Source organism: Tachysurus vachellii, chromosome 14, assembly GCF_030014155.1.
Source record: "Tachysurus vachellii isolate PV-2020 chromosome 14, HZAU_Pvac_v1, whole genome shotgun sequence".
In the NCBI taxonomy this organism is placed as follows: Eukaryota; Metazoa; Chordata; class Actinopteri; order Siluriformes; family Bagridae; genus Tachysurus; species Tachysurus vachellii.
The window spans coordinates 7,992,620-8,009,485 of record NC_083473.1 but is presented as its reverse complement, the minus strand read 5'-3'; the positions used below and the strand labels follow the sequence as shown (position 1 = coordinate 8,009,485).

Here is a 16,866-nt window from a genome sequence, read left to right as displayed (position 1 = left end):
TATCAAATTGGAAACAAATTTATTCATAAATTGTGTACGAGAGCATTTACACGAGAAATGTGTTCTCCATGAAAAACAGGTTGCTTTGGAAAAAGTTCCTGAGTTTGTGTGAATTTACAACTAAGCAGACTCACTACTCACTACACGACGTGTATTCACAGGGTACGATGTCGACTTTCAATCACTTCTTAATCAAACTACAAGTTCATATAAAGGAGTTGAAAGAAAGCGATCCAAACAGATTCGTTAATAATGAGGATGTGCTGTCATTCTCGTTTAAAAACATAAATCGATAAAATTAAGCATGATGACATCAGGAATATCTGTGACAGGTGATGCGCTGCAGTGGCTTAGTGCATGCTGCATTAAGAGGTAATCCCACTGTTTGTCATTTATTCAATGAACGTTTCCTTTTATGGAGTTTTGTGGGCGTCGCTAAATGTAAATCAGCTGTCCTGGGAATCATTTGTTAATTTCATCAAAATTGAGATCGGTATTCATCAAATTTAGATTGTTGAAGAGAGACAGAAATCTGGCACGTATATTTTAGTTTGGTTTGCCATATAAAATTATTTATGCTGAAATAAGAGATAAATGAGGCAGATTTTTCCCTACACTGGTTTATTAGTATGTAGGGGTATGTTAGCTGGATTTTGGACAGTTCATGACGAGTTGAATTCATTCGGCTCCATAACCCCTGTGTCCCTGGAGCTCATATACGAAAGGGTATTTACAGGAGGATTTTAGGCCCATTCTGATTATTATTATTATTATTATTGTTGTTGTTGTTGTTGTTGTTGTTGTTGTTTTAATAATATAATGTCTCATATCTCAAACCTATACCAGATTTTAAATACAAAAAGTACATTAATATGGGCTGAAGAAGCATGCGCTTAGAGAAAATTGGTTCTTCAGAAATTCTTTTGGTGGAGTTGTTAGGTTTTAGGAAAAGCATCTACATGACAGAGGAACACTGTTGTAGGGTTCAACAAACCGTTTGAGTCAGTATAAAAATAAAGAAGAAAAAAAGATTATATGTCTGTAAAGCAGACATTGGAATAAAGATCCATTCTTAATCCTTCAGAACAGCCATTTATTCGATATGTTACATGACAGATTTGTTGCTGAGGAGATTCCCCTGGATCTTTGCAGTAAAGATCAGCAACGTGTCACTTCATGAGCGATGTGGATTATTTGCAGAAAACTGAAAAGATACAGAGGTCAAGCTCAGCCCTGCTCCGGCTCTACTGACGGGTCAGATGGCATAAGGTTATATTTAGTATAGAAAGCGTTTTGGTGTGAAACGGGCAAGCTGAGAGATTCTCTAGTCTGTGTAAGGGTGTCAATTTCTCTCTGATTGTAGCACAGCTTTGATTGATTTTCTGAGAATGTAGCGCTCTGCGATTGACCTGAATTCATTGGTAGCTGCTGTGTGCTGCAGGTTGTGCGGCTTCATACACCGGTGATTGTAATCTCTAGATTTATAGACAGGACCTCAAAAGAAAGCTGCAGCACACCAGATTAAGGTTCTGTCACTATAAATTTTTTTCTATCCTTCACTCTCTATTCCCTCTCTATAATCTCATCTCCTTTCACTTTCTCTCTCTTGTCTTTCTCTAAATCTATCTGACCAGATGGGTGTGTTTGAGTTTTGCGCTACCTGTTCGACCCCTCCGCATCAGGCAGATGGTGATGTTTACACTAAGCCTTTAGTTTCTCTGGGACTTAGGATGTCTCCCCATAGCAGTTTTTCTGTAAGTGAATGCGTGTGCACACCTCATTAGTCGGCGAGCTCCCCATTAGGTGGGCCAGCAGGCAGCACCCATGCAGAGACATCTGCTCCAAACGCTCCTGTTCATCCCAGCAAATCTGTATCTCACTCAAGCATTGACGCCAGGCATTAAAACAAACACACACACACACACAAACTTTCTCAACACAGTGTTAGTTTGCTAACTATCTGATCCAGCAAGGTCAGCCAACAAGGAGCACCAAAACTTGCTGGCTTGATTACACTTGCGCTTAGAGAATTTGGTAGGAGCTGACAAAAAAAAAAAATAAATCGAGTTTCATCTTTAATTCATAAACTATATGTGCTAGTTTAATTCCCTGGAGCCTCCAAGCTTTGTGTTTTGAGCATCGTGTGTGTTCCTGTTCTGCAGGAAATCAGGAACATCCATAACGAGGAACTGATGGGAATCCGGCGGGAAGAGGAGATGGAAATGTCTGATGACGACATGGAGGATGCGCCGGAGAGCAAAGACTCGGATGACTCAGGTAACCATAATCCTCTAACACGCCATCCAGTGCCTTAGCAGGTCTCCTGGTGGTGGAGATCTCCTGGATGTCACTCATATGCTCACGTCAGTGCTTTCGGTGAAGCTTTGCCTCATTAAATTTGAGAAATATAGGGTGGGGAACAAATGTTTCCTACATTATTTGTGCTACTCTGATTAGCTTGTCAGCAAATTACCAGATCCTTCCGCATAGTGAGAGCTATTAAAACTTCGCAATGTGTCGTGAGGATTGTAATTGGAACCCACAGTGTATGCAAAGATCTTGCCCCCTCACATTTATTGTCTGACTACAAAACAGCCTGTTCCTGAACCTCTGTTTGGCACTGGGATTATGTAGAGCTGCATAAATACAGCTCTCTACTCACTCTAATCATTCTGTTAGTTGGGTTACAGGAACTCCCAGTCCTTCGCACACCAGCTCAGATTAGATAAGGTGGTAATTAGGTCATTAAGAAACCTCTTTTCATTGTTATTGCACAGCACCGTAAAATTAGTGCAAGCAAGCAAGGACGGCTTTCAGAAGAGAAATTGCGCCAACAGAAATGTGCTGACGTTTTAAGGAGCAAGAAGAGCTCTTTGTTTACTATGGGCCCTATAATTAGTACTGTCTTCTTAGTCTGAAGGAGAATTACTGTGCCCTCCTTAGCATCACACGAATCACCTGGGATTAAGAAAGCGCGTAGACTGACTTATCCGACGCGAGGCTTTAAATAAATTAACCAAGTTTGCTGCTGTAGGCATATTTAAACTGAGGTTTGAGAATCATTTGAGGAACAAAAGGGTTCCTAAATTGTTGAACAAGTCATACAGTGTTCTTGGATGAGTTCCAGGATGCAGCTCAAGGATGCAGGTACGGTCAGGGATGTGTTGACGTTTTTCTTGTTATTTTTATTATGCAAATTTTTCTAATTTCACTCTTTGAGCATGGTTTTGTTTTTAAATTCCCTCTTCTGCAGTAGATGGGGTCATGGCAAGAAGCTTTTTTAATTGTCATTTCAACACTAGCTGGTGCAGTACACAGTAAAATAAAACAATGTTCCTCCAGGACCCTGGTGTTACCTAGAGCACAGAAATATAGTTGTTTACACTGATACTGGACCAGTAGAACATTCAAAAGAAATACTAAAAATGTTTTAAAAATGTAAGAATTGTAACGTGAAAGTGCGCTATATGTTATATGTAAAATACATCCCCATATCAGACCTTTAAACTAATTCTGCGTAGAACAAGAATAGTCAGACAACATTAAAGGTTATGGCTGCGTCAATGATGCGTCTGAATTTTCAGTCCTCAGTTGTCAATTTGTCCCCCTGTCAGTGGCCTTGCTGGCAGAGGAGCCATTAGTCTACAGACCCAAGTCATCAAACGGAGCTGGCAACTGATTCCACCATGATCCAAAGCTATTAAGCTCTTTATACTCCCATAAACCCCTCTAGTGGACTGAACACAGGAGTGCACAGCTGAGAAGGTCTCTGCCAGCTGCTCGCTCAGCTCTTCGGGATCATTCCGCTCGTTACTGACGAGTCATTAGAGCCTGCTCTGCACCGTGGCTGCTTAGCACACCGCAAACCAATGGTGCATGCTGGGAAAAATCATCATTGCAGCTTGTTTTTGCAACTTTGTGATTGACACGTACGGAAGGTGGCTCCAACCCTGAGCTCAGTATTGCAGATCCCAGCAGCACTATCACCGATCCCCAGGTGTAACAGTGATCCCTCTTAGCATGCAGATATATGCAAATGTAATCATACATTTAACGCGATTTGATCCACACTCCGTTTCAGGTGCAAGCTCGATTATTAGGAAACAACGATTACGATCTCCGACAGCGTGTTCTGAGGTGTGTGAAAGGATGGCGTGATGCGGGGGGAAAAGGGCATGCCATCCACTTGGATCATGATTAGATTGATTCAACATTATCCTAGGTTGCGAAAGTAAATATTTCACACCTGCCATTCACAAACCTTGATCTTCTTAGTGATCTATACTCAAAGAGTTTGAACTCCTCCTGCTGTTGGTATTTTCCACTCAAGACAAAAACACATGCAAGTTCACTTAAGCCTTTCCTCAGGGGAAGGCTGTATGATATTTATTTCTGGCCTTATTTTATTGTCTCGGACTGAGTGTGTGTTTCGGTGTCATTGTGACCAAAAGAAGCTGATGTTCTGGCAGAAAGTTCTTATTAAATTCTCAGCGGCTAATCTCAGAGGGAAACGGATTACACAAAACTCAAGAGACCGTTACGATTGTTGTAGCGGATTTAGCGAAACCCGCTACACAGACCGGACAACATATCCCGAGATTATTTAGAAGAACTGATATTCTTTAATCCCATGCCCATCATTAGATGATTTTTATTATATATTATAATCTGACATGGAGAACACCATGTTACACAAATCACCCAAAAGTTATTTGGGATCAGCTGCTACACTATGTGGACAAATCACCATTATACCAATATGTGGGTCTTCCAACAAAATTGCAACAGCTGCACAATTTCTTCTCAGTAGAACTGGCTCAAACCTAATCCAGCATGATGATTCCCCTTCGCACAAACCAAGATCAATGAAGACATGGTTTGGGAAGGTTAGAATGGAAGAACTCACATGTCCATCAGAACCCTGACTCTGACTCAACCCCACTGAACACCTTTGGGATAAACTGGAACACCGACTGACCTCCTCACCCAACATCAATACCTCACTTCACTAACACTCTTGTGGCTGATTGCACACAATGAATTCCCACAGCTAGTGGGCTTCCTAATCTGGTGACATCTATCGGGAAACCTTTCCTGAAGAGCGGAGGTTAACAGGAAATGGGATGAAATGTTCAACGAGCACGTACGGGTTTGATGTTCAGGCATCCACAAACTTTTATATACTGTGTATCTTGTACAAGCACTAATCTGGAAAGACTCTGGAAATCAAACGTTTCAACCCGGTTTTAATCAGCTAGATGATGGTCCAGAGGTGCTAGACAGCATATTCTGGAACGAGGGCTTTCTTCTTCACTGACTGCGCTTCCTGTCCCTGAGTACTGACGATACAACGAACTTGATTAGACAAACCAGTTCCTCGACTAGATAAATCTATTCGACTAGATAAAAAAAAAATCTGATTCCTTTTTGCACCAGTTCCAAGCTAGATGAATGGGATGCTCTTCTCTGGCTACCTGCCTGCTCTTCCTCTTCCTCATCCTTTTCCTAATCCTCTTCTCACACTGATTGCTGCGTGTTCATTGAACAAAAGAACGATTGGTTCGAAAGAACCATATTGCAATCGTTTAATTACATCCGTTTGATAACAGTACCAATGTCACATTAAGCCAAGCATTAAGCAATACACATGCCCTCCATTTAATCCTCTCTAATTAGTCCGAGATAGCAGCTCAGCACCGAGAAATGACCCACTTCAGCCGGAGCCATATTTTCTCTAATCTCTTCCACTCGTTTCTTTTCCCTCGCTCCTGTCTCTCGGTCACCCTTTTAGCTCAGCTGTCTACGCTTCACCGTCGGCAGCTGACTTATTGTCTCCATACACACAGACATACACACACACACACACACACACACACACACACACACCTCACCTAGCTATTATTGCATGTGTTTCTCTCATTCTTCTTCCTGACACACACTCTTTTAACTCTGCTCTCTCATCTCGGCATGAGCACACGCTTCATCTATTGTTTTTTGCAGCCCTCGTCTTCTGTCCTTATGTGTCCTTGTTTGTATTCAAAATGTTACTCTTTCTGTCATCATACATTTCATCTCTCTCTCTCTCTCTCTCTCTCTCTCTCTCTCTCTCTCTCTCTCTCTCTCTCGCTCTCTGACACACACACATACACAAAGGCTGGATTCTTTCTTCTTGTTTCCCTTTCTTACATATACACTCTTACCAAGTACAATCTTCCTCATCTTTCGACTTCTTACTCTCTGTTCCTCTGAGTTTTTTCTTTAACGTGCTGAACAATTTTTGTGTTTTTGTGGCTTGAAAGTGATATACGTGTGTTGACATTTAAAGTCTTCTGTTTTCTAACTCACTTTTAAGCTAACCATCCAGCCCCTCAGCTCGGCTAACGCGGTACCTTCCTGACCCAAAGCAAAGCCTTCAGCATCCATTAAGCAGATCTGTAAACATACTTTAATCATTAATCACCATTAAGCAGCGTTTCTTAACTACTGACTCAAAACAACCGACTCCCTTCTTTTATTCTGAACAAATAAAAAGAAACAACGCATGATTTTAAAAGTGAGGCGACGAGTCACCATGTTATTGCCTGTAAAATGTCCTAATGTTAATAGAATAGAAAACTGTCTAACAAAACCATTATATACAAGATTCGCTCATTTTCTTTTACTGGTCTCATAAAGAGAGGAGTTAGGAAATAAAATGTTATGTCTGAGAGCCGTACACCTGAGCAGACTTTCACAAAAGGCTGCAAGGAGACGGAAAATTGAGGTTTTGTCAGCTGGGTGCTTATTTGTTCCAGATTCCTTTTTTTTTTTTTGTCAAGATTTCAAATGTTTTTAATCTCTCTCTCGCTCTTTCTCTCTCTCATTTTCATCTTTCTCTCTTTTTCTCATTTTCATCCTTCTCTTGTTCTCTCATTGTTCTTCACCCTCTCTGTCTCTCACTTTCTCTCATTTTTATCTCTCTCATTTTCATCCTCCTCTCTTTCTCATCGTCTCTATCTCATTTGCATCCTCCTCTCTTTCTCATCATCTCTATCTCATTTTCATCCCCCTCTCTTTCTCTCATTATCATCTCTATCTCATTTTCATCCTCCTCTCTTTCTCTCATTTTCAACTCTCTCTTTTTTCTTATTTTCATCTCTCTCAATTTCTCTCATTTTCATCTTTCTCCATTTCGCTCATTTTCATCGTTCTCTCGTTCTCCTCTCTCTCCCTCTCTCAGGACCACTGGCACAGGTGGAGGCCCTGAGGGAGGAGAACGACAGTCTGCGCTGTCAGCTGGATGCCTACAGAAATGAGGTGGAGCTGCTGAAGCAGGAACAGAGTAAAGCTCATCCTCAGCACAGTGAGGAAGACACGACACGCCAACAACAACTCAGTTTCCTACAACAAGCGCTCCAGGGCATGCAAAAGGTGCAACCATTCACATACACACACACACACACTTAAACACACACACACAAACACCCACAACATGCTTTATTCATTAAAACCATAATAAAAGTCTGCAAGGCCAGACCTGGACCTGTCACATGAACAAATTTAAGACATCAGATTCCACACAGATGTCTTCTTTCAATAAGATCAAGATGTTCATCATTACAGACTTGTGTCTAATGTTTAGTCGAGTTTTCTTCTCAGTGTGCTAAATGCCAGGTGGAGATTATTCTCATGAAACTCTTTTTTATTATGAACTTCTAACTTCACAAAAAAAATCCTGTTTCCTTTTCACTTTTTTTGCTGAAATCTTGTGCTTTAAAATGTTTACTTTGAACTTTATTCAATTGGCAAATAAGTCACATTCTTAGGATTTTATTGAATGAAATCTGAACTCGCTCCAAACTAAATGAAGCTCAACTTCCACTCATATTATGATGGCGGGTTTTTAGGCGCCCAAGCACCGAAAATGCATGAGCACCCTGTGGTTCTTATTTTTGTTCTTTTTCATCTTCTTTTTCTAATTCTAGTTAGTTTGTCTTAGAACTGTCTAATAAAAGGTTGCCACAATGATAGGGGACGGTCTAAGGTACATTTTGACCAAAGTTGTGCCAAGTGCTGCCAACACTCTAGTGTCACCACTGGGTCAAACTTTGTGTGTTAGAACGTGTGTAGAAGATTGAAACCCTAGGCTTCCCGGGGTCATTGGTCCCCTGGTTCGAGATGAGTTCGACATACCATCAATTTCTGAAGTTTTTCCTCAACTCCTCCTACAAATTTTGTCTGATTGTCACCAAATGTGTCACATAGCATCTTCAGAATAAGCCTCACAAAATAAATCAATAGAATTGAAAATACTCCAAATGGTTTCCCTTTAATGGATCGACGAATCTGACAGAGCAGCTGCCAATCAGGAAGTGAGGTTGTATCTCATGAACAGTGACACCAAACCACAAGTCACTCATGAATCCCTTTACCTAAAGTTGTAGCTACGCGTTCCTGGGATTGTTTAGGCAACAACTGTAGTGTGTTGGTGAATGTGCAGCTCACATGGTGCAGCTCATTTGGAGCTTTCATTTTGCATTGTTTTCAGGGAAGCCTGGCCTCAGATGCTAGAACATCACCTCATCTGTTATGCAGTCTGATTGTTTACATGACATGTAAAATTACATACTGTACAGTTCCCTAAAGACACGGCCGTAGAAAATGTCATTTTACGTAGATTTGAAGATTTTTTTCCTATTACACAAAGAAAAAAGAATGCGACTCGAACGGTATCTCAGTTTACCTCTGGAACACCATGATGATGCTGAGATGAGGTTATGAATGAGTTAAAAAAAAAATCTCTTAAAGACAAAATTGTATTAAGGCCCTGTCTCAAATGGCACAAACCAATTCCTTCTCCAAGTCTACAATTAGTTGATGTCATTAAAATAATTAGATTGTAATTAAAATAATTGAAATAATTGACCACAATGTGGTGCATCGATCGAAAATCGAAACTTTTCCATTCAGAGACGGACGACGCTCTTTATTTTGTCAATCTATTTACCAAAACTCTCCACAGATCACACTGACAAACTGAAATCATGTGCAGGATATCGGCTGAGTACTTATCAGGTCCTTAGATACATTAGGTTATCGGTGATGCTCGGTTTAATCGAGCGTTTTACCGCCTTGTTCTAAACTTTAAGTAACCCTAATGCTGTTTAAAGACAAGTTTAATTAATAAGGACAAACACCTCAGATGAAGATCATAGTACCCGTCTGCAGCGATTTGTCCTCGCTCGTATTTGATATGAGTTGTGAGTCCTGGATGGCTGCCGAGTCCCACATGAGCGGCACGTAGACTGCTCTCAGGAGAAGAGCTCTGAAACCCTAAATTAGAAATGGGAGACACTGGAGCCTGGAGGACATGCAGAAATGAAAACCATGTGGTTGCCAGTGCACCATTTAGACCACCAGATATGTGTTAATTAGCCTAAGTGCTGTAGGGTTTTATACACAGCCATGTACTTAACTCAAATAACCGCAAAAATGTGTTGATTTTGTTTTCTAGTAAACATAACCTGCAATGTGCTTCATGAACTAAAGAGACACTTCTTGGAGAAGAATGAAGCTTTTGCTGAACATGAGCATTCCAGTGGTTACTTTTATTGATTTAGGCAGACACTTTTATCCAAAATGACATACGTTTGCTGTGAGCAGGTGAAGGTTAAAGACTTTGCTCAAGGGCCTAGCTTGGCAGTGCCAGGATTTGAACTCACATCAACCTTTTAGAGACTAGCAGGGCAGAGATCTAACACTGTGGTGTAACTCACTTCAGCTCGTTCTCGTTCCTTTTAACAGACAAGACGTTCTGAGCAGAATATAACAAGAGTCAGGATGCGTTATCCATGTACACAGTTCACTCGGAAACAGCAATCTGAATACATTGATTTGTATTTTGCAAAAAAATAGATATCTCTGCATGTGCAGCTCACTAAGTTTTGATTAAAAGGTATGCAAAGTTTCGTTCCCACCACCCAAGCAGCTCTCTAATCAAACTCCTGCGGGATTAACTCAGGCCTCCAGCTGCTTCCTTCTTCATTTCCATGATTCAGCGAGCGGAGTTACTCTGAATCACGAAGCGGCGCAGGACGACCTGTTTTCTGTAAAAAATGCACATCTTTTGCACAAAATCTACAGCTTATATTCTGTGTACACCTTCCAAATTGTGTGTGTATGTGAATGTGGATATAAACCTGATGCTAGTTTTGCAGGAATTAGCTGTAGAGGATTTTTTAACAAGCACTAACTAGCTGTGTCACTGTCCTCCATGCCATCAATATCATTCAGGAGTGTTAAGCGAGCTCACTGCTGCTTGTGTGGCTCCGTGATCTCTTAATATTAAATCACTGTCACATATGTGAGGTTTCCCTCCACTCTGCATTTAACACACAGACCTGTTGCTACATATGATTTATTCATGAACACCACCACACCACCAGCAGTAGGTACGAGACATCAACACAACACATGAGACACAAAGACATGAAGCTAAAAGGTGACCTTATTCAAGAGGCTTTGATCACATGGCTGCAGGATGGTAATTGCACTACCATTTCTGACCGTCTTGTTTCCATAGTGCGCCCGAGGCACCGGAGAAACAAAATACACATCATACAGAGCCCTCTTCCTGTTCCCAAGACCTCATGTCAAGCTTGCTTTACTGTTTCTCAAAGGATCACACTGATTACGATACGCTAACAAATACTGAAATAGCACCAGGAAAAACTCCCCCAACATAGATCAAGCAGCATCCTGCTCATTTTCTCCTAAGATGTCAGGGTTGTTTTTGTTTGTTTTTGCAGCTTGTATGACATTTGTAGATTTTGGGTGCTAGCGACTGAGGTGAATTTATCTAGTCTTACCAGAGATTTGCCGGAGAAACAGATAGCGTTTTTTTAATTATAGAGTTTCCTCCTGTTTGCTTGTGCTCATGTTCAGCATCAAATGTCTGTCATGTCACAGTCCATGAAATTAGCAAAATGACTTTTGATGAGTTTTAAGAATTTATAGTTTTTCTGAAGTATTTCTGTTTTGATCAAGCCTACCAGGGACAATGTGTTCAATAAAAAAAAAAAAATTCCCACACAAATATTATGTAAATGTTGATATCAAAACCATTTCTGATCCCTAAAAACACAAGTGCTTGTTCAGAAACATATATTATTTGAAGATGTTATCCTCAAACACTAAAATTCTCTGTTATTTAATCAACAGAGGGAAAAACTGTCCCATAAGTTGATTTCTTTTTTCTCTGAAACACCAGGGTAGTGGTAAAAAGAGTTAACTGAATTTAAATTCTTGGTTAAAGAATATTCATTCATTTATTCATTCATTCATTTTCTACCGCTTATCCGAACTACCTCGGGTCACGGGGAGCCTGTGCCTATCTCAGGCGTCATCGGGCATCAAGGCAGGATACACCCTGGACGGAGTGCCAACCCATCGCAGGGCACACACACACTCTCATTCACTCACGCAATCACACACTACGGACAATTTTCCAGAGATGCCAATCAACTTACCATGCATGTCTTTGGACCGGGGGATTAAACCGGAGTACCCGGAGGAAACCCCTGAGGCACGGGGAGAACATGCAAACTCCACACACACAAGGCGGAGGCAGGAATAGAACCTCCAACCCTGGAGGTGTGAGGCGAACGTGCTAACCACTAAGCCACCGTGCCCCCTGGTAAAGAATATATTTATGTCCATATCCCGATCCTGTGTGAGGAGAGAAGATTTTTATTATGATTGACAGTTCACTACAGACTCGGATCTTTGCTCTGACTAATTGAATGTTGGTGGTCCAGGTGCCACATAGATGAGAACGTTAACTGTAAATATATATTTTATTGACGGCCGGCAAAATAGGAGAACCTTTGAGACCGACAAATATTGAAAAATCACTGACTGCACTCATAAATCAATGATGTTAAAATCACTAAAAAATATGGGGAGTTGTAATGTGCTCTGGCAACATAAATAGGAACTGGTTTGATTTCACAATGTAAACAAGATGCAAATTAGGATCTACTTAGTGTAAAGCAAGACTAATTTCAGGAAGAACTGTAATGCGGGATTGTTGTTGCATTGTACACAACTCTAAGACAGACCAAAATAAACGATGTTAGGGATACAGAGAATATCTGGATTATCTCAGCAGAGTTTGTGTTATTCTGAACGTCTTCCTGTTCCATGACCCAGTTAAAGAGATGTTGAATTATTATGAAACGGATTTGGTTGTGTGGGATGTTGGAGTTCAGCATATGTGGTATGTGTGTGTGTGTGTGTGTGTGTGCGCGTGTGTGTGTGTGCGTGTGTGTGTGTGTGTGTGTGTGTGTGTGCGTGCGTGCGTGCGTGCGTGTGTGTGTGTGTGTGTGTATGTGTGTCTAAAATGTCATTTCTTCTGGTTTCTGCAGCAACTGCTCAAGATCCGTGATGAGCTAAAACAGAGGGAGATGGAACTGGAGAAAAGCACAGAGGACAAACAGCATCTGGAGAGTCAAATCCAAAGCCTTAAAGACAGAATTCAAGCCTTCCCCACATCACACACCCTGCCTGTGAGTGACATACACACATACACACAGGGTATATGACACACCTTTCTCTGACTCACACAACACCTCTAGGGGAAGCTGTGTTCCTGTTTTAGGTTTAAACTGCGGTGGAAATCTCTAAGTTCTCGTGTGTGTGTGTGTGTGTGTGTGTATGTGTGTGTGTGTGTGTGTGTGTGTGTGTTTAGGTAATTATGGGAAAATGAAGGCTGTCAGTCTGAGTACAGTGCTCACTGACGTGTCTTGACTCAATAGACAGATTTCAGACAGAGCAGCAACACTGTCCTTATAAACAAAGCTGAGGAAGATTATTTGTGAACTAGCTTTAGAAATCACATCTGGCTGCTGGTAATAAAATGAAGGTCACTCTGTTTTTTTTTTTTTTACTTTGTTTTTTTTTTTTGCCAAATAGGTTTCCAGCCAGCTGTTACCCACACTTTCCTCAGCTATGTGTCTGTTCTTTTATTTTTTGACCACTTAAACTCAAAGACTAAAATGACTAATTTGACTGATTTGTCGGTGCCATAGCAACAGGATGACCCCTGTGACCCCGTCCAGTAGCTGTAATAGGTTCTGAGAGAGCATCAAGATTTTCTGCATTAATGAGAACAAATGACACCTCTGCAGCACACAGCTCTCGCCCAGCACCATCATTCACTGCCAGACGCTTTCAATTAGCTGTGCTTCCACACACACACACTGCTCTCATCAGGGACACGGCAATGATGGGACGGTGTTTATTGAGCAGGGTCTGCGGGTCAACGAGATATTGAACCAAATGGCGACTCGAATATAGCTGAAGCTAATGTCGGAATTGCGCTATTGGCTTGTTATCACGTAGAGACAGGTTTGCTGAAATCTGTTTCTTTAGCAGCGTGAAGCCGTGCGGTTTGCATTAAGTTCTGATTTCTCACGTCACTCAGTCTAATCAGTTTTTAACCTCCCGCCTGGCTGATGGCAGATAAAGCGGAGCTGCGAGAGTGACAGGAGCTGTTGTAACGCCGATGCGTCTGATCAGATGAATTCGGTCGGGGAATCAGTGGCAGGTGCTGAGTGGGAGAGGAAAAGCTGCACACACTTAATACTCAGATGAATCAGGTTCATTATTATAGCCAGAGGAAATAATTTACTGCTTGCTTTTCCCTGTAGCTCTGTATGCGCATATATATATATATATATATATATATATATATATATATATATATATATATATATATATATACACACACACACATGAACAAACACACACTGTTCACAATTGATATATTATCAATGATAATATAGTGATATGGATCAGAGCACTATTCCTTTATTCATTCGTTTATCTTCAGTTTTTTACTAATTTATTCATTCATTTATTTATTTATTTATTTATTTATTTACTTACTTACTTACTTATTTATTGGAGAATAGTACAATTGAAGCCCAACTTCACCCTACACAGGGTATCACACTGTCACACTTCACACTTAGGGCAATTCAGGAAACCAGAGAGAACATGTGAGACTGCACACAGAGCTCAGGATCAAAGCAGAACCGTGTGCCAGCCAGTGATATCACACCATGAGTTATATAAGGAATAAATCAGTGAGAGGTCAACACTTAAAATCTTACACACTGCTGCATTTATCATTCTGCTTTAAACTTTAACAACTGTTGTACAGATCTCGCTAGAAACAATGCTCTGTCTTGGAACAGACAGATTTTCCTAACATCTTATATCATGTCCTTTCATACATTTCTGAAGGGAAAGGTGGTTCAGGAAGAATGTACATATTCTATCGCATGTGGATTCAGTCAGTGACAAGTCATTGCTGTGGTCCTGCCTCCAGAAATATCTGGACTTTCCCAGGATCTGGTGTGCTGTTGGTGGAAAAACAACCGGCTAAAGAAAATCCTGGGTTATTATGTTTCTCACTGCTCATATTTAACAATTACTCCTGGATCTTCATAATCTGACGTTTTACGCTGTACATTATTAATAAACCCTGGATTAACCTTCTTATTTGCATATTTGCCACATCAACCGAGAAGATTTGTATAAATACAGCCAGCAACCGATTTAAATAATGGCTTTTAAAACTAAGTTCATGTGTGTAATTCTGTGCTCCATAAGCTATTGTTATTTTTCATAGCTTGCTTTATTTATTTATTAAGTGAGTCGTGTATTTGACCAGCCGTGCATCGATATTGCTGCAGCATTGGCTCACATGGATATGACTCTGGGTTGTTGATTGGAGGATCAGGGTTCAAGCCCCAGCACTGCCACTGTTGGGCCCTTGAGCAAGGCCCTTAACCCTCTCTGCTCCAGGGTGCTGTATCATGGCATGATTGGTATTTTTAAAGAAAGAACTATCCAGCTTCCACTAATTTTTCAGTGTCACATATTCCCCCCTCGCTATTATACACGCTTCTGAATGCAAATTCAATTTATTTGTATAGCGCTTTTGTATAGCGTATATTTACATATACAGTTGTGTTCAAAATTATTCAACCCCCAATGCTGTAAATGGTTTTAGGGAATTTAGTGTACATTTGTAATTGTATTCAGAATGAAATCCTACAAGGACTTCTTAAAGAACCATATGCAACTAAAATGACATCAATTAGTTTTGTAATACAGTAGTAAATGTTTCTTTTGTGAATTCTTCATTGACATAATTATTCAACCCCTTAAAGACTACCACTCTGAAGAACAGAGGTTCAATGAAGTGTTTTCAATCAGGTATTGAAAACACCTGTGGATATCAGGGAGCAGCAATAAAGCCTAATAAGCACCAATTAGGCAGCTTTAAAATGACTGTGATACTCAGCTCCTTCTAGACATTTACTGGTGTGGTTACAAACATGGTGAGGTCAAGAGAATGGTCCAGGAAGACAAGAGAACAGGTGATTACTCTTCACAGGAAGGGCAATGGCTATAAGAAGATTGCAAAGATGTTAAACATACCAAGAGACACCATAGGAAGCATCATTCGCAAATTCAAGGCAAAGGGCACTGTTGAAACGCTACCTGGTCGTGGCAGAAAGAAGATGCTGACTTCGACTGCTGTGCGCTACCTGAAGCGTAGAGTGGAGAAAAGTCCCCGTGTGACTGCTGAGGAACTGAGAAAAGATTTGTCAGATGTGGGTACTGAAGTTTCTGCTCAGACAATACGGCGCACCCTGCGTAATGAAGGCCTCCATGCCAGAACTCCCAGGCGCACCCCCTTGCTGTCCCCAAAGAATAAGAAGAGTCGACTGCAGTATGCCAAAAGTCATGTGGACAAACCACAGAAGTTTTGGGATAGTGTTCTGTGGACTGATGAAACAAAATTAGAACTGTTTGGGCCCATGGATCAACGCTATGTTTGGAGGAGGAAGAACAAGAAAAGAACACCTTGCCTACTGTGAAGCATGGCGGGGGGTCAATCATGCTTTGGGGCTGTTTTGCTTCTGCAGGTACTGGGAAGCTTCAGCGTGTGCAAGGTACCATGAATTCTCTTCAGTACCAGAAGATATTGGATGACAATGTGATGCAGTCCGTCACAAACCTGAGGCTTGGAAGACGTTGGACCTTTCAACAGGACAATGATCCCAAGCATACCTCCAAGTCCACTAGAGCATGGTTGCAGATTAAAGGCTGGAACATTTTGAAGTGGCCATCGCAGTCACCAGACTTAAATCCGATTGAGAACCTCTGGTGGGACTTAAAGAAAGCAGTTGCAGTGCGCAAGCCTAAGAATGTGACTGAACTGGAGGCTTTTGCCCATGATGAATGGGCGAAAATACCCGTAGATCGCTGCAAGACACTTGTGTCAAGCTATGCTTCACGTTTAAAAGCTGTTATAACTGTAAAAGGATGTTGTACTAAGTACTAAGATTGAATGTCACTTGGGGGTTGAATAAAACTGATAATGATGTGAGCTCAGAAAAGACATTTGTGGTTATTTCATTATAAATGTTATGTTATATTTGTCTGACCTACATGTGCCTCTTTGATTTAATTGTAAGCAGGATGACTGAATGATCATAATCAATGTCAAACCGACCAAAACAATCAATTTCAGTGGGGGTTGAATAATTTTGAACACAACTGTATGTATGTATATATATATATATATATATATATATATATATATATATATATATATATATATATATATATATATATATAAGAAGAAGAAAAAATAAGAAGAAAAATAAATAAATGAATACATACATTTAAAGTTTAAAACTAATTTAAAAATATTCATTTAAAATGTAAAATACTATATATCTATCCCTATCCCTAATGAACAAGCCGGTGGTGATGGCAGCAAGGAAAAACTCCCTGAGATGATATGAG

The 16,866-nt window shown here is 40.6% G+C and overlaps 1 protein-coding gene across 9 annotated transcripts in view; it reads left to right on the top strand.

Moving 5' to 3' along the window:
• Positions 1-16,866, top strand: part of enox2 (ecto-NOX disulfide-thiol exchanger 2) — a 247,092-nt gene that overhangs the window by 215,824 nt on the left and 14,402 nt on the right. For all 9 annotated transcript variants that reach the window (XM_060887123.1, XM_060887126.1, XM_060887130.1 and 6 more), the window contains 3 exons: positions 2,163-2,277; positions 7,220-7,410; positions 12,405-12,545. In XM_060887123.1, the coding sequence (XP_060743106.1) occupies positions 2,163-2,277; positions 7,220-7,410; positions 12,405-12,545 (447 nt within the window). The remainder of the gene's footprint in view (positions 1-2,162; positions 2,278-7,219; positions 7,411-12,404; positions 12,546-16,866) is intronic.